Here is a 23077-nt window from a genome sequence, read left to right on the forward strand (position 1 = left end):
TCAGTGATAGAACGTCTCTATTAAAAGCAGCAGTAAATCTGTGGTTCCACCAGTCCTCGTCCGTGTCCCAACAGAAACCAGTGGAAAAAGGGGACTTTGTAAAATCACACCTCCTGCCTATAGCTGTCCCCCTGTGGCTGGTTGGCTGGCTAGTAGGTAGAAAAGGTGATGGCACACGTGTTTTTAGGAATACTGCGACCCCTGGTGGAACCGTAGTCCCTACGAGGGGCCTTTGCCGTCTAGGAGTCCCTGGTCATAAGTAGGGCACTAGCATAGGAGACAGGCGTCTGGGACACTGCTCAGGTCTCCACTGTGGACTGGGCTTTAGATATGAACAAAACGACCACAAATGGACTCGGAAGGCTGGATAATACCATTGCATAGTCTCTTTGAGCACCCTACTCCCCCCATTTCCCTCCCTATACCCGCCTTAATCCCCCGTTAGCCTCCCCATACCCTCCCTAATCCTCCCCCGATACCCTCCTTAAATCCCCCGATACCCTCCCTCATTACCCTCCCTAACCCCCTCGTTACCCTCCCTAACCCCCTCGTTACCCTCCCTACCTCCCCCGTTACCCTCCCTACCTCCCCCATTACCCTCCTTAACCCCCTCGTTACCCTCCCTAATCCTCCCCCATTACCCTCCCTAACCCCCTCGTTACCCTCCCTAACCCCCCCGTTAACCCTCTAACTCCCAGGTCTTTGTGCTGACATATATAATAAGACTAAAGCTTTTCAGGGTCATCATCAATGTAAAATGACAATAAGACACGTGATTCCTCCCCGGTTCAGTCAAGTCCAACTAAAAGCCACAGAGCCTCATTGTTAACCAGCGGCGGGAAGGAGACATGTGAAGACACAGCCGTGTCTCTCAGACAGAAGACTAATGATCACAGGATAATACGTCTGAAACACAAGAAAAGCGAGGAGTCCCAGGGGGCTCCGTGGCGGCCAGGCAGCTATAGGGGGATTGTACATTGCTCATAGTTTTAAAACTTTCTTTCTTAAAAATTCCTCAACTTCCTTTTGCAAAAAGAAAAATATATAGATTTCAAGCATAAAAGTTGTCCAGTTTTTCCCACCGACAACAACATGGTCCCTTTCCCTCCTCTCTTCTTCCTTGGTTTGGCATGACAGTGGTAGTAATGACGAGGAACAAAACATGCTCCCTGGGTCAGGCTAAGAGCCAATCGGAACCCCTTTCCTGGGTCAGGCTAAGAGCCAATCGGAACCCCTTTCCTGGGTCAGGCTAAGAGCCAATCGGAACCCCTTTCCTGAGTCAGGCTAAGAGCCAATCGGAACCCCTTTCCTGAGTCAGGCTAAGAGCCAATCGGAACCCCTTTCCTGGGTCAGGCTAAGAGCCAATCGGAACCCCTTTCCTGGGTCAGGCTAAGAGCCAATCGGAACCCTCTGAGTCAGGCTAAGAGCCAATCGGAACCCTCTGAGTCAGGCTGAGTGGCGGGCCTCTGAAACAGCAGTAACTAGCTAGCAGCACCATGCTACCCTGACAGGTAGTCAGCTCATCCCACGTGACAGTGGCCTCTGCTGGGCTAGATGAGCAGAGAGACACCCCTCATACCACCACACTACCAGCCTGTCTACCCTGTCAGAGCACTACACACACTAACATACACACACCCAACACACCACAGGCCAAAAGCCGAAAGACAGCCTCCCAGTCGGCAGAGAGACAGACAGCCTCCCAGTCGGCAGAGAGACAGACAGCCTCCCAGTCGGCAGAGAGACAGACAGCCTCCCAGTCGGCAGAGAGACAGACAGCCTCCCAGTCGGCAGAGAGACAGACAGCCTCCCAGTCGGCAGAGAGACAGACAGCCTCCCAGTCGGCAGAGAGACAGACAGCCTCCCAGTCGGCAGAGAGACAGACAGCCTCCCAGTCGGCAGAGAGACAGACAGCCTCCCAGTCGGCAGAGAGACAGACAGCCTCCCAGTCGGCAGAGAGACAGACAGCCTCCCAGTCGGCAGAGAGACAGACAGCCTCCCAGTCGGCAGAGAGACAGACAGCCTCCCAGTCGGCAGAGAGACAGACAGCCTCCCAGTCGGCAGAGAGACAGACAGCCTCCCAGTCGGCAGAGAGACAGACAGCCTCCCAGTCGGCAGAGAGACAGACAGCCTCCCAGTCTACAGAGAGACAGACAGCCTCCCAGTCTGCAGAGAGACAGACAGCCTCCCAGTCTGCAGAGAGACAGACAGCCTCCCAGTCTGCAGAGAGACAGACAGCCTCCCAGTCTGCAGAGAGACAGACAGCCTCCCAGTCTGCAGAGAGACAGACAGCCTCCCAGTCTGCAGAGAGACAGACAGCCTCCCAGTCTGCAGAGAGACAGACAGCCTCCCAGTCTGCAGAGAGACAGACAGCCTCCCAGTCTGCAGAGACAGACAGCCTCCCAGTCTGCAGAGAGACAGACAGCCTCCCAGTCTGCAGAGAGACAGACAGCCTCCCAGTCTGCAGAGAGACAGACAGCCTCCTAGTCTGCAGAGAGACAGACAGCCTCCTCTCTTTCCATCTTTAAATAATCCAAGTGCAAATCCAAAAGTTCCTCAGTTCAGCGTCTCAATAAAGTTATTATTCACACCTCAGTTCAGCGTCTCAATAAAGTTAATATTCACACCAAAACAAAAACCTGGTTTTCCGATGTTTCATGCAAGTTTATTAAAACAAAAAAAAGTGAGATAAGCAAAAAAAAATAATAAGTGGAATTAAGTAAACAAATATTGTTATTGTTGTTGTTGATTGAATGATATATTTGGTAGAGCGGTGGTTTAACACGGTTGAATACTGGCACAGCACTCGCAGGTCATAACAAGAGTAATACTCAAAAAAGGGGGGTGTGTCTTGTATTGTACGCTAATGCTTTTAAGTTGTTCAATACGGTCAAGGAACGCCACGTCAAAAAAAACACACAACTAGAAACTTCTACGAGTCAAATAAAACCTACTGGGAGAGAAACAAAGATTCTAAATATATAAAATGTAAAGAAACGAAGGTCCATGGCTTTTTTGCCCGAACGCTGACATCTCTCCCCGTTGTTAAGCTCTCGCACATTCTGCTTCGTCGTAACTAAAACAATCAATATTGGAAATAGTGGGTGGATCTACGTCCGTTATTCAAATGCACTGTGTTTTTACGACCACCGATAGGTTACATTCACCCCCCCCCACCAGCCCCCACCCAGCGACGACAGACAGAGCGCCATCTAGGGAGAAACGAAAAAGCCAACCTCCCCCCCCCCCCGATTCACCAGGACCGATTCTAAAATGGCTGCCTGCTCCCGACACCATCAGTAGTGCACTATGGGGGATTAAAAAAGGGGAGTCATTAGAGCCCCACAGCATCAGGTGAGGATCCGACAGGTAAAGACTACAGTCTACCTGTAAAGACATTTACAATCATTCTCTGTTGTAAACAGACAGAGGGTTTAAAAACCCGCTGGACTTGGCTGTAATCTTCTTCTCTTCAGGACACAACACGTAACAAGGCAATGAAATGTGGACGACTTTTTACACCGTTCAAAAATATTAAATCAAAACAAGAAAAACACACAAAAAAACCACTATTATTGTTTTTTTGTTTACAGATAATCTCTTCTCGACCATCGTCTGTGGCATTGAGAGAGATTGAAACAAGGTCATATATATATATAGATCATCATCACATTATTCACTTCTGGAAACATTTTAAAACATTTTTTGACATTGTGACACAGACAGAACTAGCCAGGATCCCCCCCCCCCCGCAACCATGTCTGTAGTCCTTGTGACTGGCTACAATATGCATAGATACAGGGATCAGTCCCACTGACGTCACACACACACACACACACACACTGGGGAGGACAGTGGCGCGGAGGAGGAGGAGGAGGACGAGGAGGAGGAAGCACATTGATCTCTCCACCTTTCCTTAAAAAGACAGCATTTATTTGGACAAGCGGTGTGTAGTGAAACCGCAGAGCTCTTCCACATTAAAGCGGGTATTTTGGCAGAGAACAAACTAACTAACTCACACAACTAGAAGACGTCTCAGTGCTAGAAGATGGATGACGATCCTACGAGGAGAGGATCTGGGGGGAGAAACTGCCTCCATTTCCTGAGAACCATTGCTGGTTATGAAGCAGGCGAGAGAAACAGGTCTAACCAGAACCACACCAGATCTACTGGCCGACCCCCCACACCATATCTACAGTCAGGACACTGGCCGACCCCACACACCAGATCTACAGTCAGGACACTGACCGACCCCACACCAGATCTACAGTCAGGACACTGACCGACCCCCCACACCAGATCTACAGTCAGGACACTGGTCGACCCCCACACCAGATCTACAGTCAGGACACTGGCCGACCCCACACCAGATCTACAGTCAGGACACTGGCCGACCCCACACCAGATCTACAGTCAGGACACTGGCCGACCCCCACACCAGATCTACAGTCAGGACACTGGCCGACCCCCACACCAGATCTACTGACCGACCCCACACCAGATCTACAGTCAGGACACTGGCCGACCCCCCACACCAGATCTACTGACCGACCCCCACACCAGATCTACAGTCAGGACACTGACCGACCCCCCACACCAGATCTACAGTCAGGACACTGACCGACCCCCACACCAGATCTACAGTCAGGACACTGACCGACCCCCACACCAGATCTACAGTCAGGACACTGACCGACCCCCCACCAGATCTACAGTCAGGACACTGGCCGACCCCCACACCAGATCTACTGACCAACCCCCACACCAGATCTACTGACCAACCCCCACACCAGATCTACTGACCGACCCCACACCAGATCTACTGACAGAACACTGGCCGACCCCCCACACCGGATCTACTGACCGACCCCCACACCAGATCTACAGTCAGGACACTGACCGACCCCACACCAGATCTACAGTCAGAACACTGGCCGACCCCACACCAGATCTACTGACCGACCCCCACACCAGATCTACAGTCAGGACACTGACCGACCCCCACACCAGATCTACAGTCAGGACACTGACCGACCCCCACACCAGATCTACAGTCAGGACACTGACCGACCCCCACACCGGATCTACTGACCGACCCCCACACCAGATCTACAGTCAGGACACTGACCGACCCCCACACCAGATCTACAGTCAGGACACTGACCGACCCCCACACCGGATCTACTGACCGACCCCCACACCAGATCTACAGTCAGGACACTGACCGACCCCCACACCAGATCTACAGTCAGGACACTGACCGACCCCCACACCGGATCTACTGACCGACCCCCACACCAGATCTACAGTCAGGACACTGACCGACCCCCACACCGGATCTACTGACCGACCCCCACACCAGATCTACAGTCAGAACATGGTTCCCAGTTCCCAGAGTTTCAGCATCGTCTTCATCCTCTATGGAGTTGTGGTATAGATTTTATTCATACATTTTTTTTTAAACATTTTTACTTTTTGTATTTTTTTTCTTGCGATTTTTTCATTTTAATAGATTTTTTTAAATTGTTTATTTTATTTTTAAAATGAAGGAAGATGACCACCCACCTGTCGCCCTCCTAAAGCCTGTAAACAAGAGGCCGTCTCCATAACAACCGGACCACGTCGCCATATCAACCGGACCACGTCCCCATAACAACCGGAGGCCGTCCCCATAACAACCGGAGGCCGTCCCCATAACAACCGGAGGCCGTCCCCATAACAACATGTTCTGCGTCTGTTGTCAAAGTCGTCGTCCCCCCCCCCCCCGGCAGGGTGGGACTCTAGTCACAGCTGAGAGTGGATACAGCCCCCCCCCCCGGCAGGGTGGGACTCTAGTCACAGCGGAGAGTGGATACAGCCCCCCCCCCCCCCGGCAGGGCGGGACTCTAGTCACAGCCCCCCTCCCCCCCGGCAGGGCGGGACTCTAGTCACAGCTGAGAGTGGATACAGCCCCCCCCCCCCCCCCCCCGGCAGGGCGGGACTCTAGTCACAGCCCCCCCCCCCCCCCCGGCAGGGCGGGACTCTAGTCACAGCGGAGAGTGGATACAGCCCCCCCCCCCCCCCGGCAGGGCGGGACTCTAGTCACAGCTGAGAGTGGATACAGCCCCCCCCCCCCCCCCCCGGCAGGGCGGGACTCTAGTCACAGCCCCCCTCCCCCCCCCGGCAGAACGGGACTCTAGTCACAGCCCCCCTCCCCCCCCCCGGCAGAACGGGACTCTAGTCACAGCGGAGAGTGGATACAGCCCCCCCCCCCCCCGGCAGGGCGGGACTCTAGTCACAGCCCCCCCCCCCCCCCCCCGGCAGAACGGGACTCTAGTCACAGCGGAGAGTGGATACAGTCCTTTACGCTGCACAGCTTCACCATCTTTAGTTTTAAAAACACAACATCGGTGCAATACTTCTTTAAACATCATCAAATAATCCTAAATTAGCATTTCTATATGTTAAACTGGTTTCTCCACAAAACCACTGGAAGGTATTTGTGCCAAGGCAGAGAGGAGAGCGCGCGCACACACACACACACACACACACACACACACACACACACACACACACACACACACAGTAAGAACGTCCTTGAGTAAACAGCTACACTGGAACTGGCAGCCCCCCTCTGTATTGCAGATTAAACACTGAGAAAAAACCATTTCAGTGCAAAGTGAGAACAACAACAACAAAGAAGCTCGTAACTCCAACATGGTCGGCAAAAACAAAACGACTAAATAAAAACAAATGATTGGAATTCCAAGAACATGATGAAATAAGCTTTTTTGTTTGTTTAGGTTTATAGTTTGTCGTCGTCAGAAGAAGCACTACCTGGAAAAAGCATAAGGCGTTGACTGTCCTTCACATTATGGCGTGATTCAAGTATACCAACTGATATGTGTGTTTTCTGGGGGCGAAAAAACAACGTGGATTTATGTGCAGGGAAAAAAACGTTACGTATTTTCCACAGGGTGACCCCCCCCCCCACTTCCTATACGTATTTTCCACAGGGTGACACCCCCCCCCCCCACTTCCTGTACGTATTTTCCACAGGGTGACCCCCCCACTTCCTGTACGTATTTTCCACAGGGTGACACCCCCCCCCCACTTCCTGTACGTATTTTCCACAGGGTGACCCCCCCCCAGAAAAAAAGTACACTTCCTGTACGTATTTTCCACAGGGTGACCCCCCCCCCACTTCCTGTACGTATTTTCCACAGGGTGACCCCCCCCCCCACTTCCTGTACGTATTTTCCACAGGGTGACCCCCCTCTCACTTCCTGTACGTATTTTCCACAGGGTGACCCTCCCCCCCCCCCACTTCCTGTACGTATTTTCCACAGGGTGACCCCCCACCCCCCACTTCCTGTACGTATTTTCCACAGGGTGACCCCCCCCCCCCTCCACTTCCTGTATGTATTTTCCACAGGGTGACCCCCCCCCCCCCACTTCCTGTACGTATTTTCCACAGGGTGACCCCCCCCCCCTCCACTTCCTGTATGTATTTTCCACAGGGTGACCCCCCCCCCCCCTCCACTTCCTGTATGTATTTTCCACAGGGTGACCCCCCCCCCCCCTCCACTTCCTGTATGTATTTTCCACAGGGTGACCCCCCCCCCCCTCCACTTCCTGTATGTATTTTCCACAGGGTGGCCCCCCCCTCCTATATATTTGTAAGTGAGAAGGAGACCAACTAGTGACATTGTGTTATTTACCAAGTCTCTTTTTTTGTTTTGTTTTTTGGTCTTCGACTTTCTTTTCTTTGTGTTTGAGACGGCGGCGATAACGATTCTAGACTCGTCCGTCTGTCGTCACGCTGTCCAGCGTTTGACTGAGGCGGGGCTTTACATGGAGTCCCCGCCCCCTGTCAGGTGATCCACGGGGAGGAAGGAGCTGATTGGAGAAGGGCTGTTGATCCTGCCGCCCTCGCTGGCGCCCCATAGGCTAGTGGAATAGTTCAACCCGCCCCAAAGGGAGGAGCTATGGAGGTCGCTGACGTTCCATTGACTGGGCTCCGGGGCGCGGCTGGGGAAGGGGTGGGAACCCTCCAAGGCTCCGCCCATTCGGCTCTGAGAGGAGCCAATGGCCTGCCAGCCCGGGGAGGCAGCGGCCAATGACTGACCTTGTGCAAAGAAACGGTTGATTTCCTCCTCACTGGCAAACTCAGCCAGAATGGTAGTGTTCCCTAGTACACACCTGAGGAGAGAGAAGAGAGGGAGATGAAGAGGACAGAGAAGAGATGACAGAGAGAGAGAAGAGAGGGAGATGAAGAGGACAGAGAGAGAGAGAGGGATGAATAGGACAGAGAGAGAGAGAGAGAGAGAGAGGGAGAGAGGGAGATGAAGAGGACAGAGAAGAGAGGGAGATGAAGAGGACAGAGAAGAGAGGGAGATGAAGAGGACAGAGAAGAGAGGGAGATGAAGAGGACAGAGAAGAGAGGGAGATGAAGAGGACAGAGAAGAGAGGGAGATGAAGAGGACAGAGAAGAGAGGGAGATGAAGAGGACAGAGAAGAGAGGGAGATGAAGAGAGAGAGAGGAGAGGAGAGGACAGAGAGAGAAGAGAGGACAGAGAAGAGGAGAGGGATGAAGAGGACAGAGAGAGAGAGAGAGATGAATAGGACAGAGAAGAGGAGATGGATGAAGAGGAGAGGGATGAATAGGAGGAGGGAGTTGCATGTGTGTGTATAATTGTCTTACATGTGCAGACTCTTCTGTGCCTTGGCTGCCTCGTCCTTGGAGCTGTAACATACGACAGCATTGCCATGAGGCAGGTTGAGGTGGAATGTAATCAGAGGACCGTGTTGCATACAGAGAGTCCTCAGAGTAGAACCATCCATCTGGGGAGAGGAGGAAGGAGAGAGGGGAGAAGGGAGGAGAGAGGAGGAGAGGGAGGAGAGAGGAGGAGAGAGGGGAGGGGAGAGAGGAGAGGGGAGGAGTGGAGAGAGGAGAGGGGAGGAGTGGAGAGAGGAGAGGGGAGGAGTGGAGAGAGGAGAGGGGAGGAGTGGAGAGAGGAGAGGGGAGGAGTGGAGAGAGGAGGGAGGAGAGAGGAGAGGGGGGAGGGAGGGGGGGAGGAGAGGGAAGGGAGGAGAGGGATGAGAGAGAAGGGAGGAGAGAGGAGGAGGGGAGAGAGGAGGAGGGAGGGAGGGAGGAGAGGAGAGGGAGGGAGGAGAGGGAGGGAGGAGAGGGAGGGAGGAGAGGGAGAGAGGAGAGCAGTTAGTAACATACATTGTCCTCAGAGTAGAGCAGTCAATCTACAGAGCAGTAGGAGGTAAGAGATGGACGTAACAGCCTTGAAGAACACATTGTCTTAGAGCAGTAGGAGGTAAGAGATGGACGTAACAGCCTTGAAGAAGCCAGTCACTAGTCCCTTGGTAGTCCTCCTAAAAGTAGCTAACCAGTCACTAGCCCCTTGGTAGTCCTCCTAAAAGTAGCCAACCAGTCACTAGCCCCTTGGTAGTCCTCCTAAAAGTAGCCAACCAGTCACTAGTCCCTTGGTAGTCCTCCTAAAAGTATCCAACCAGTCACTAGCCCCTTGGTAGTCCTCCTAAAAGTAGCCAACCAGTCACTAGCCCCTTGGTAGTCCTCCTAAAAGTAGCCAACCAGTCACTAGCCCCTTGGTAGTCCTCCTAAAAATACCCAACCAGTCACTAGTCCCTTGGTAGTCCTCCTAAAAGTATCCAACCAGTCACTAGTCCCTTGGTAGTCCTCCTAAAAGTAGCCAACCAGTCACTAGCCCCTTGGTAGTCCTCCTAAAAGTAGCCAACCAGTCACTAGTCCCTTGGTAGTCCTCCTAAAAGTAGCCAACCAGTCACTAGTCCCTTGGTAGTCATCCTGTAAGTAGCCAACCAGTCACTAGTCCCTTGGTAGTCACCCTAAAAGTATCCAACCAGTCACTAGCCCCTTGGTAGTCCTCCTGTAAGTATCCAACCAGTCACTAGCCCCTTGGTAGTCCTCCTGTAAGTATCCAACCAGTCACTAGCCCCTTGGTAGTCCTCCTAAAAGTAGCCAACCAGTCACTAGTCCCTTGGTAGTCCTCCTAAAAGTAGCCAACCAGTCACTAGCCCCTTGGTAGTCCTCCTAAAAGTAGCCAACCATTTTTACCCCGTTTCATGGCACGGCTGCACATTTGCTGTTGTAGCTAGTATGTTGAATTATACAACAGAGAGATTTTCTGACAAAGTCCCCACTGGTCAAGTCAGAGTCACGTCCTACAACACTGGTAGATAGTAGGCCGGAGTGTGTGAGTGTGTGTAAGTGAGAGAGAATGTGTGTGTGAGAGAGAATGTGTGTGTGTGTGTGTGTGTGTGTGTGTGTGTGTGTGTGTGTGTGAGAGAGAATGTGTGTGTGTGTGTGTGAGAGAGAATGTGTGTGTGTGTGTGTGAGAGAGAATGTGTGTGTGTGTGTGTGTGTGTGTGTGTGTGTGTGTGTGTGTGTGTGTGTGTGTGTGTGTGTGTGTGTGTGTGTGTGTGTGTGTGTGTGTGTGTGTGTGTGTTTACCTGAGTTGTGAGATTCTTGAGAACGAGCCAGTTGGTTCTCCCTGAGTTGCTGCTGCCGTCACTCCAACTACAACCTGAGTGACAGGAGAGAACAGACGATTATTACCCAGACACACTTGATTTCCACTACAGGGCCGATCCGTACCCTAGCGGCTCGGGGGCCAATCCGTACCCTACCGGCTCTGGGGCCAATCCGTACCCTAGCGGCTCGGGGGCCGATCCGTACCCTAGCGGCTCGGGGGCCGATCCGTACCCTAGCGGCTCGGGGGCCGATCCGTACCCTAGCGGCTCGGGGGCCGATCCGTACCCTAGCGGCTCGGGGGCCGATCCGTACCCTACCGGCTCGGGGGCCGATCCGTACCCTCCCGGCTCGGGGGCCGATCCGTACCCTACCGGCTCGGGGGCCGATCCGTACCCTACCGGCTCGGGGGCCGCTCCGTACCCTACCGGCTCGGGGGCCGCTCCGTACCCTACCGGCTCGGGGGCCGCTCCGTACCCTACCGGCTCGGGGGGCCGATCCGTACCCTACCGGCTCGGGGGGCCGATCCGTACCCTACCGGCTCGGGGGGCCGATCCGTACCCTACCGGCTCTGGGGCCGATCCGTACCCTACTGGCTCTGGTATTTGTTCTCCCATGTTCCTTTGTAACATGGTTCCAGCAACTACAGGTGCCTTTGAAAAGTATTCAGACCCCTTGACTTTTTCCACATTTTGTTACGTTACAGCCTTATTCTACAATGGATTAAATATTATATATAGTTTGGCCGGTCAACTTCCTTCTGGAAGGTTCTCACCATCTCCACAGAGGAACTCTGGAGCTCTGTCAGAGTGACCATTTGGTTCTTGGTCACCTCCCTGACCAAGGCCCTTCTCCCTCGATCGCTCAGTTTGGCCGGGCGGCCAGCTCTAGGAAGAGTCTTGGTGGTTCCAAACTTCTTCCATTTTAGAATGATGGAGGCCACTGTGTTCTTGGGGACCTTCAATGTTGCAGAAATGTTTTGGTACCTTTCCCCACATCTGTGCCTCAACACAATCCAGTCTCGGAGCTCTACGGACAATTCCTTCGACCTCATGGCTTGGTTTTTGCTCTGACGTCCACTGTCAACTGTGGGACCTTATATAGACAGGTGTCTGCCTTTCCAAATCATGTCCAATCAATTGAATTGACAACAGGTGCACTCCAATCAAGTTGTAGAAACATCTCAAGGATGATCAATGGAAACAGGAAGCACCTGAAATCATTTTCTAGTCTCACAGCAAAATGGTCTGAATACTTATGGAAATAAAGTATTTCTGTAATAAATTTGGTAAAATTTCTAAAAACCTGGTCTTGCTTTGTCATTATGGGGTATTGTGTGTAGATTGATGAGGGAAAAATAATATTTAATCCATTTTAGAATAAGGCTGTAACGTAACAAGGGGTCTGAATATTTTAAGGTATAGTGATGTTAAAACCAGCACAGTTAGGCTCAGTTTAGTGTGAATTAGGCAACACACACACATTTCCCCCACACACACACACACACACACACTTCCCCCCACACACACACACACTTCCCCCCACACACACACACACTTCCCCCCCACACACACACACACTTCCCCCCCACACACACACACACACACATTTCCCCACACACACACTTCCCCACACACACACTTCCCCACACACACACACACACACACACACTTCCCCACACTTCCCCACACACACACACACACTTCCCCACACTTCCCCACACACACACACACATTTCCCCACACACACACACACACACACACACACACACATTTCCCCCCACACACACACATTTCCCCCCACACACACACACATTTCCCCCCACACACACACACATTTCCCCCCACACACACACACACATTTCCCCCCACACACACACACATTTCCCCCCACACACACACACATTTCCCCCCACACACACACACATTTCCCCCCACACACACACACATTTCCCCACACACACACACACACACATTTCCCCACACACACACACACATTTCCACACACACACACATTTCCCCACACACACACACACATTTCCCCACACACACACACACATTTCCCCACACACACACATTTCCCCACACACACACACATTTCCCCACACACCCGCAAAAACATTTGATTTGACACAGTCTTGTAACCTTCTGGAGACACAGAATTCAGTCCCGTTCAAAATCCTACTTTCCCTAAAACTAATTCTAACATTAACCCCCTAAACTGAAAACAGCATATGACCTTGTGGGGACGAACAAAAAAATGTCCCCAGTCCGTCCAACGTCTGTTTACTGTTGTTGTGAGGACTTCTGGTTTTCCAGTATAGTTAAACACATCTACACCCCCCCTGTACAGGCAGTCTCACCAGGTGTGTATCTGGAGTCAGAGTGCCCCCAGCCCCCCAAGCGGAGAGGAGCGTCCCCCCAGGATGGAGGAGGTTTCTGAGGGTGGCTGGTGAGGCCGGGAGGGGGGCGGGAAGGGGCTGAAAGACCTTTAGGAGCCAGAGGGACCTTCCACAGCTCATGGGCCAGAGACGAGTTACATCCTCCTGGAGACCATTTAGACTCACCGGACCTGGCTGGAGAGGGGGAAGGACGGGGGGGAGAGAGGGGAGAGAGGGAGGGGAGGAGAGAGAGGAGGGAGAGAGGGAGGGGAGGAGAGGAGAGGGAGGGGAGGAGAGAGGGAGGGGAGGGAGAGGGGAGGAGAGAGGGAGGGGGAGGAGAGGAGAGAGAGGAGGAGAGAGGGGGAGGAGAGAGAGGAGGAGAGAGGGAGGGGAGGGGAGGAGAGAGGGAGGGGAGGGGAGGGGAAGGGAGGAGAGAGAGAGGAGGAGAGAGGGAGGGGAGGGGAGGAGAGAGGGAGGGGAGGAGAGGAGAGAGGGAGGGGAGGGAGAGGGGAGGAGGGAGGGGAGGGGAGGAGAGAGAGGAGGGGAGGAGAGGAGAGAGGGAGGGGAGGGAGAGGGGAGGAGAGAGGGAGGGGAGGGAGGAGAGAGAGGAGGAGAGAGAGGAGGAGAGAGGGGAGGAGAGGGAGAGGGAGGGAGGAGAGAGAGGAGGAGGAGAGGGAGGGGAGGGGAGGGAGAGGGAGGGGAGGAGAGAGGGAGGGGAGGAGAGAGGGAGGGGAGGAGAGAGAGAGGGGAGGAGAGAGAGAGGGGAGGAGAGAGAGGAGGGGAGGAGAGAGAGGAGGGGAGGAGAGAGGGAGGGGAGGAGAGAGGGAGGGGAGGAGAGAGAGGAGGAGAGAGGGAGTGGAGGGGAGGAGAGAGAGGAGGAGGAGAGGGGAGGGGAAGGGAGGAGAGAGGGAGGGGAGGGGAAGGGAGGAGAGAGAGGAGGAGAGAGGGAGGGGAGGGGGGAGGGGAGGAGAGAGGGAGGGGAGGGGGGAGGGGAGGAGAGAGGGAGGGGAGGAGAGAGGAGAGAGGGAGGGGAGGGAGAGGGGAGGAGGGAGGGGAGGGGAGGAGAGAGAGGAGGGGAGGAGAGGAGAGAGGGAGGGGGAGAGGCAAGTGGAGAGGAGAGAGGGAGGGGAGGGAGGAGAGAGAGGAGGAGAGAGAGGAGGAGAGAGAGGAGGAGAGAGAGGAGGAGAGAGGGGAGGAGAGAGGGAGGAGAGGGAGAGGGAGGGGAGGAGAGAGAGGAGGAGAGAGGGAGGGGAGGGGAGGAGAGAGGGAGGGGAGGAGAGAGAGAGGGGAGGAGAGAGAGGAGGGGAGGAGAGAGGGAGGGGAGGAGAGAGGGAGGGGAGGAGAGAGAGGAGAGAGGGAGGGAGGGGAGGGGAGGAGAGAGAGGAGGAGAGAGGGAGGGGAAGGGAGGAGAGAGGGAGGGGAGGGGAAGGGAGGAGAGAGAGGAGGAGAGAGGGAGGGGAGGGGAGGAGAGAGGGGGAGGAGAGAGGGGAGGGGAGGAGAGAGGGAGGGGAGGGGAGAGGGAGGGGAGGAGAGAGGGAGGGGGAGGGGAGAGGGAGGGGAGAGAGAGGGAGGGGAGGGGAGGAGAGAGGGAGGGGAGGGGAGGACGAGAGGGAGGGGAGGCGAGAGGGAGGGGAGGAGAGAGGGAGGGGAGGAGAGAGGAAGGGGAGGAGAGAGGAAGGGGAGGAGAGAGGGAGGGGAGGAGAGAGAGGAGGAGAGAGGGAGGGCTGAGGGGAGGAGAGAGGGAGGGGAAGGGGAGGAGAGAGGGAGGGGAGGAGGAGGAGAGAGGGAGGGGAGGAGAGAGGAAGGGGAGGAGAGAGGAGAGAGAGGAGGGGAGGAGAGAGAAGAGGGGAGGAGAGAGGGAGGGGAGGAGAGGATGAGAGAGGAGGAGAGAGGGAGGGGGAGGGGAGGAGAGAGGGAGGGGAGGAGAGAGGGAGGGGAGGATGAGAGAGAGGGGAGGAGAGAGAGGAGGGGAGGAGAGAGGGAGGGGAGGTAGAGAGGGAGGGGAGGGGAGGAGAGAGAGGAGGAGAGAGGGAGGGGAGGGGAGGAGAGAGGGAGGGGAGGAGAGGAGAGAGAGAGGAGGAGAGAGGGATGGGAGGGGCGGAGAGAGGGAGGGGGAGGAGTAGAGGGAGGGGAGGAGAGAGTGGAGGGGAGGAGAGCGGGAGGGGAGGAGAGAGGGAGTGGGAGGGTGGATGGAGAGAGAGGAGGGAGAGAGGGAGGGGAGGGGAGGAGGAGAGGGAGGGGAGGAGAGAGGGAGGGGAGGAGAGAGGGAGGGGAGGGGAGGAGAGAGAGGAGGAGAGAGGGAGGGGAGGGGAGGAGAGAGGGAGGGAGGGGAGGAGAGAGGGAGGGGAGGAGAGAGGGAGGGGAGGAGAGAGGGAGGGGAGGAGAGAGGGAGGGAGAGAGACAGAGGGGGAGGGAGAGAGACAGAGGGGGAGGGAGAGGGGAGGAGAGAGGGAGGGGAGGAGAGAGAGGAGGAGAGAGGGAGGGGAGGGGAGGAGAGAGGGAGGGGAGGAGAGAGGGAGGGGAGGAGAGAGGGAGGGAGAGAGACAGAGGGGGAGGGAGAGAGACAGAGGGGGAGGGAGGGAGAGAGAGAGAGACAGAAGTGCTTTAAACCCCGACCTCCAGTGTGATGGTTGTAACCATTATCACCCATATTAACAAACTGATTTCTCTAGTATAGACTACTGATCAGAACGAACAATCATTATCTATCGTCCCAGCTGAGGGTTACACCTCTACCTAGACTACTGATCATAATGAACAATCATTATCTATCGTCCCAGCTGAGGGTTACACCTCTACCTAGACTACTGATCATAACGAACAATCATTATCTATCGTCCCAGCTGAGGGTTGGGGGTCACACCTACCTAGACTACTGATCAGAATGAACAATCATTATCTATCGTCCCAGCTGAGGGTTGGGGGTCACACCTACCTAGACTACTGATCAGAATGAACAATCATTATCTATCGTCCCAGCTGAGGGTTACACCTCTACCTAGACTACTGATCATAATGAACAATCATTATCTATCGTCCCAGCTGGGGGTTGGGGGGGTTACACCTACCTGTAGTGCTTTGTGTTGTACTGGTGAGTGAACCACTGTGGCTGGAGGCACGACTAGATGACCAGGCACTGTTAGAAGGCATTGTGGTGTTTAGAGATGAGGATGGTCCTGGAGGGGGGGAGAGAGGAGAGAGAGACAGAGGGGGAGGGGGGAGAGAGAGACAGAGGGGGAGGGGGGAGAGAGAGAGGAGAGGAGAGAGAGGAGAGGAGGGGGAGAGAGAGAGAGAGAGAGAGAGAGAGAGAGGGGGAGGGGGGAGAGAGAGACAGAGGGGGAGGGGGGAGAGAGAAGAGAGAGAGAGGAGAGGAGGGGGAGAGAGAGAGAGAGAGAGAGAGAGAGGGAGAGAGAGAGAGAGAGAGAGAGAGGGGGAGGGGGAGAGAGAGAGAGGGGGAGGGGGAGAGAGAGAGAGGAGGAGAGAGGGAGAGGAGGGGGAGAGGAGGGAGAGAGAGAGAGAGAGAGAGAGAGAAAGGAGGAGAGAGAGAGAAGAGAGAGATAGAGAGAGAGAGAGGAGAGAGAGAGAGAGGAGAGGAGGGGGAGGGGGGGAGAGAGAGACAGAGGGGGAGGGGGGAGAGGAGAGAGAGAGGAGAGGAGAGGAAGAGAGGAGAGGGGGGGGAGAGAGAGAGACAGAGGGGGAGGGGGGAGAGAGAGAGGAGAGGAGAGAAAGGAGAGGAGGGGGAGAGAGAGAGAGAGAGAGAGAGAGAGGAGAGGAGGGGGAGAGAGAGAGACAGAGGGGGAGGGGGGAGAGAGAGAGGAGAGGAGAGAGAGGAGAGGAGGGGGAGAGAGAGAGAGAGAGAGAGAGGGGGAGGGGGGAGAGAGAGACAGAGGGGGAGGGGGGAGAGAGAGAGAGAGAGAGGAGAGGAGAGAGAGGAGAGGGGGGGGAGAGAGAGAGAGAGGGGAGAGGAGAGATAACATAAGTATTTGATCACCTACCAAACAGTAAGAATTCCGGCTCACACAGACCTGTTAGTTTTTCTTTAAGAAGCCCTCCTGTTCTCCACTCATTACCTGTATTAACTGCACCTGTTTGAACTCGTTACCTGTACAAAAGACACCTGTCCACACACTCAATCAAACAGACTCCAACCTCTCCACAATGGACAAGACCAGAGAGCGGTGTGTGTTACCTGTCAGGTCTCTGAGGTGGGTCTACGTAGAGGACGGTGTGTGTTACCTGTCAGGTCTCTGAGGTGGGTCTACATAGAGGACGGTGTGTGTTACCTGTCAGGTCTCTGAGGTGGGTCTACATAGAGGACGGTGTGTGTTACCTGTCAGGTCTCTGAGGTGGGTCTACGTAGAGGACGGTGTGTGTTACCTGTCAGGTCTCTGAGGTGGGTCTACGTAGAGGACGGTGTGTGTTACCTGTCAGGTCTCTGAGGTGGGTCTACGTAGAGGACGGTGTTACCTGTCAGGTCTCTGAGGTGGGTCTACGTAGAGGACGGTGTGTGTTACCTGTCAGGTCTCTGAGGTGGGTCTACGTAGAGGACGGTGTGTGTTACCTGTCAGGTCTCTGAGGTGGGTCTACATAGAGGACGGTGTGTGTTACCTGTCAGGTCTCTGAGGTGGGTCTACATAGAGGACGGTGTGTGTTACCTGTCAGGTCTCTGAGGTGGGTCTACGTAGAGGACGGTGTGTGTTACCTGTCAGGTCTCTGAGGTGGGTCTACGTAGAGGACGGTGTGTGTTACCTGTCAGGTCTCTGAGGTGGGTCTACGTAGAGGACGGTGTTACCTGTCAGGTCTCTGAGGTGGGTCTACGTAGAGGACGGTGTGTGTTACCTGTCAGGTCTCTGAGGTGGGTCTACGTAGAGGACGGTGTGTGTTACCTGTCAGGTCTCTGAGGTGGGTCTACGTAGAGGACGGTGTTACCTGTCAGGTCTCTGAGGTGGTCTACGTAGAGGACGGTGTGTGTTACCTGTCAGGTCTCTGAGGTGGGTCTACGTAGAGGGCGGTGTGTGTTACCTGTCAGGTCTCTGAGGTGGTCTACGTAGAGGACGGTGTGTGTTACCTGTCAGGTCTCTGAGGTGGGTCTACGTAGAGGACGGTGTTACCTGTCAGGTCTCTGAGGTGGTCTACGTAGAGGACGGTGTTACCTGTCAGGTCTCTGAGGTGGTCTACGTAGAGGACGGTGTGTGTTACCTGTCAGGTCTCTGAGGTGGTCTACGTAGAGGACGGTGTGTGTTACCTGTCAGGTCTCTGAGGTGGGTCTACATAGAGGACGGTGTGTGTTACCTGTCAGGTCTCTGAGGTGGTCTACGTAGAGGACGGTGTGTGTTACCTGTCAGGTCTCTGAGGTGGTCTACGTAGAGGACGGTGTGTGTTACCTGTCAGGTCTCGGAGGTGGTCTACGTGGCGGACGGTGTTGATGGAGAGGTTGTTGATGACACTACCAGGGGTCACGAAAGGGTCAGTCTCAGGGTCGATGTTGGGGTAACCTTTCCATGGCTCCCCGGGCCGGAACTCTAGAGAGAGACAAACAGGAATAGGAGGGTGAGGGGGGGTCTGGAGAGTACTAGTAGCTAGCCAGTTAGCCCAGCTAGCCCTAACAGTACTAGTAGCTAGCCAGTTAGCCTTAACAGTACTAGTAGCTAGTCAGTTAGCCCTAACAATACTAGTAGCTAGCCAGTTAGCCCTAACAGTACTAGTAGCTAGCCAGTTAGCCCTAACAATACTAGTAGCTAGTCAGTTAGCCCTAACAATACTAGTAGCTAGCCCTAACAGTACTAGTAGCTAGCCAGTTAGCCCTAACAATACTAGTAGCTAGCCAGTTAGCCCTAACAATACTAGTAGCTAGCCAGTTATCCCTAACAATACTAGTAGCTAGTCAGTTAGCCCTAACAGTACTAGTAGCTAGCCAGTTAGCCCTAACAGTACTAGTAGCTAGCCAGTTAGCCCTAACAATACTAGTAGCTAGCCAGTTAGCCCTAACAGTACTAGTAGCTAGCCAGTTAGCCCTAACAGTACTAGTAGCTAGCCAGTTAGCCCTAACAGTACTAGTAGCTAGCCAGTTAGCCCTAACAGTACTAGTAGCTAGCCAGTTAGCCCTAACAATACTAGTAGCTAGCCAGTTAGCCCTAACAGTACAAGTAGCTAGCCAGTTAGCCCTAACAGTACAAGTAGCTAGCCAGCTATCCCTAACAGTACTAGTAGCTAGCCACAACAGTAGTAGCTAGCCAGTTAGCCCTAACAGTAGTAATAGCTAGCCAGTTAGCCCTATTGACTTATTATGGGCTAACTACGCTACGTAGGCAGGTAAACATGCCAACATTAACACAGCATGTATTTATCAACGTATCAAGATAAAATACTGTAGTCAGGGCAACATTTGAGATGTGAATAGGCAACATTTGAGATGTGAATAGGCAACATTTCATTCTGAAGTTGGAGTGTATTTTCTCTCACTTCAGCTAAAATATCAGCCGCCATTGATTTTAAGAAAATGTGTCGTAATTTTTTTTTACGTGGTTGCGTCATATTTCTTTGCATACTGGCATCGCTGAAGCTGGCATCGCTGAAGCTGGCATCGCTGCTTCAACATATGAACAAACAGAGTACGCCAAACGGCGGCACGGAGGCCACTTCTCAAACCCCGTTTTCACTTCAGTCATTATGGAGAAGTGTGTTTATATTGCCAAATTATAATTATATATTATTATTTTTTAAAAGACACTGCATCTCAGTGCTTTTTGAGGCGTGTCACTGCAGTACCTGGTTCGAATCCCGGGCCGCATCACATAATTGGCCCAGCGTCGTCCGGGTTGTAAAATGAGAATTTGTCCTTAACTGACTTGTTAAATAAAGGTTACATTTAATAATAAGTCTAGCGGAGAACAAGGTACTGCTCTGTTTCCACCTGTTCCTATTTAAAGTGTGTGAGTGTGTATGTGAGTGAGTGTGTGTGTATGTGAGTGTGTGTGTGTGTATGTGAGTGAGTGTGTGTGTATGTGAGTGAATGTGTGTGTATGTGAGTGAGTGTGTGTGTATGTGAGTGAGTGTGTGTGTATGTGAGTGAGTGTGTGAGTATGTGAGTGAGTGTGTGAGTATGTGAGTGAGTGTGTGAGTATGTGAGTGAGTGTGTGTGTATGTGAGTGAGTGTGTGTGTATGTGTGTATGTGAGTGAGTGTGTGTGTATGTGTGTATGTGAGTGAGTGTGTGTATGTGTGTATGTGTGTATGTGAGTGAGTGTGTGTGTGTATGTGTGTATGTGTGTATGTGAGTGAGTGTGTGTGTGTATGTGTGTATGTGAGTGAGTGAGTGAGTGAGTGAGTGAGTGAGTGTGTGTGAGTACATACCTGGGGGCCAGGTAACGTTGGTGTTCCCATGGGGGGATTTGGCACGAGGGGGCCAGCTGTCGCCCACCGAGCCCATTGATTGGCCGGGAGAGCTTAGGGGGGCGGAGCCAGCAGACAGGAAGTCATAGGGACCGAAGGGAGAATCCTCCAGACGCAGCCCAGACGACATAGCACCTGGAGACACAAACACACCGTTATACACACTGTTAGATACACACACACACACTGTTATATCACACACACACCGTTATATACACACACACACACCACAGCCAATAACCCACAGTGGCGTTTGAGATTGATTACATTACAGTCGGAGACTGTCAGTCAGTCAGTCAGCTCCTAAATAACTATTATTATCTGTAGATCAGTCAGTCAGTAAGTCAGCCAGCCAGCCAGTCAGTCAGCCAGCCAGCCAGCTCCTAAATAACTATTATTATCTGTAGATCAGTCAGTCAGTCAGTCAGTCAGTCAGTCAGTCAGCTCCTAAATAACTCTTATTATCAGTCAGTCAGTCAGCCAGTCAGCCAGTCAGTCAGCTAGCTCCTAAATAACTATTATTATCTGTAGATCAGTCAGCCAGTCAGTCAGTCAGTCAGCTCCTAAATAACTATTATTATCTGTAGATCAGTCAGCCAGTCAGTCAGCCAGCTCCTAAATAACTATTATTATCTGTAGATCAGTCAGTCAGTCAGTCAGCTCCTAAATAACTATTATCTGTAGATCAGTCAGCCAGTCAGTCAGTCAGTCAGCCAGTCAGCCAGCCAGCTCCTAAATAACTATTATTATCTGTAGATCAGTCAGTCAGTCAGTCAGCCAGTCAGCTCCTAAATAACTATTATTATCTGTAGATCAGTCAGTCAGTCAGTCAGTCAGTCAGTCAGCTCCTAAATAACTATTATTATCTGTAGATCAGTCAGTCAGTCAGTCAGCCAGTCAGTCAGTCAGCCAGTCAGTCAGCTCCTAAATAACTATTATTATCTGTAGATCAGTCAGTCAGTCAGTCAGTCAGCTCCTAAATAACTATTATTATCTGTAGATCAGTCAGTCAGTCAGTCAGTCAGGTCAGTCAGTCAGCTCCTAAATAACTATTATTATCTGTAGATCCGTCAGTCAGTCAGTCAGTCAGTCAGTAAGTCAGCTCCTAAATAACTATTATTATCTGTAGATCAGTCAGTCAGCCAGCCAGTCAGCCCCTAAATAACTATTATTATCTGTAGATCAGTCAGTCAGTAAGTCAGCCAGCCAGCCAGTCAGCCAGCCAGCTCCTAAATAACTATTATTATCTGTAGATCAGTCAGTCAGTCAGTCAGTCAGCTCCTAAATAACTCTTATTATCAGTCAGTCAGTCAGTCAGCCAGTCAGCCAGTCAGTCAGTCAGCTCCTAAATAACTATTATTATCTGTAGATCAGTCAGCCAGTCAGTCAGCTCCTAAATAACTATTATTATCTGTAGATCAGTCAGTCAGTCAGTCAGTCAGCCAGTCAGTCAGTCAGTCAGCTCCTAAATAACTATTATTATCTGTAGATCAGTCAGTCAGTCAGTCAGCCAGTCAGTCAGTCAGTCAGCTCCTAAATAACTATTATTATCTGTAGATCAGTCAGTCAGTCAGTCAGTCAGTCAGCTCCTAAATAACTATTATTATCTGTAGATCAGTCAGCCAGTCAGTCAGTCAGCTCCTAAATAACTATTATTATCTGTAGATCAGTCAGTCAGTCAGTCAGTCAGTCAGTCAGCTCCTAAATAACTATTATTATCTGTAGATCAGTCAGCCAGTCAGTCAGCCAGCTCCTAAATAACTATTATTATCTGTAGATCAGTCAGTCAGTCAGCTCCTAAATAACTATTATCTGTAGATCAGTCAGCCAGTCAGTCAGTCAGTCAGCCAGTCAGTCAGCCAGCTCCTAAAAAACTATTATTATCTGTAGATCAGTCAGTCAGTCAGCTCCTAAATAACTATTATCTGTAGATCAGTCAGTCAGTCAGTCAGTCAGCTCCTAAATAACTATTATTATCTGTAGATCAGTCAGTCAGTCAGTCAGTCAGCCAGTCAGTCAGCTCCTAAATAACTATTATTATCTGTAGATCAGTCAGTCAGTCAGTCAGTCAGGTCAGTCAGTCAGCTCCTAAATAACTATTATTATCTGTAGATCAGTCAGTCAGTCAGTCAGTCAGTCAGTCAGTCAGCTCCTAAATAACTATTATTATCTGTAGATCAGTCAGTCAGCCAGCCAGTCAGCTCCTAAATAACTATTATTATCTGTAGATCAGTCAGCCAGTCAGTCAGTCAGCCAGCCAGTCCCTAAATAACTATTATTATCTGTAGATCAGTCAGCCAGTCAGTCAGCCAGCCAGTCCCTAAATAACTATTATTATCTGTAGATCAGTCAGCCAGTCAGTCAGTCAGCCAGCCAGTCAGTTAGTCAGCCAGCCAGCTCCTAAATAACTATTATTATCTGTAGATCAGTCAGCCAGTCAGTCAGTCAGCTCCTAAATTACTATTATTATCTGTAGATCAGTCAGCCAGTCAGTCAGCCAGTCAGCCAGCTCCTAAATAACTATTATTATCTGTAGATCAGCCAGCCAGTCAGTCAGCCAGTCAGCCAGTCAGTCAGCCAGTCAGCCAGCTCCTAAATAACTATTATTATCTGTAGATCAGTCAGTCAGTCAGTCAGCCAGTCAGCCAGCTCCTAAATAACTATTATTATCTGTAGATCAGTCAGTCAGCCAGTCAGTCAGTCAGCTCCTAAATAACTATTATCTGTAGATCAGTCAGTCAGCCAGTCAGCCAGCTCCTAAATAACTATTATCTGTAGATCAGTCAGTCAGCCAGTCAGCCAGTC

General features: G+C 52.4%; 1 protein-coding gene across 1 annotated transcript; it reads right to left on the reverse strand.

The window, feature by feature from the left end:
- Window positions 1-7610: 7610 nt before the first annotated feature.
- LOC129845979 (trinucleotide repeat-containing gene 6A protein-like) lies at window positions 7611-20407 on the reverse strand (the record flags this gene model as incomplete). Its single annotated transcript, XM_055913967.1, is given in 7 exon segments — window positions 7611-8181; window positions 8684-8823; window positions 10483-10556; window positions 12864-13076; window positions 15950-16057; window positions 18266-18403; window positions 20234-20407. Coding segments are annotated over 7 exon segments (1199 nt in total), but the record flags the coding sequence as incomplete, so codon positions are not given.
- Between the last annotated feature and the right edge of the window lie 2670 nt (window positions 20408-23077).

The sequence above is a fragment of the Salvelinus fontinalis genome, unplaced genomic scaffold, assembly GCF_029448725.1.
Source record: "Salvelinus fontinalis isolate EN_2023a unplaced genomic scaffold, ASM2944872v1 scaffold_0416, whole genome shotgun sequence".
In the NCBI taxonomy this organism is placed as follows: Eukaryota; Metazoa; Chordata; class Actinopteri; order Salmoniformes; family Salmonidae; genus Salvelinus; species Salvelinus fontinalis.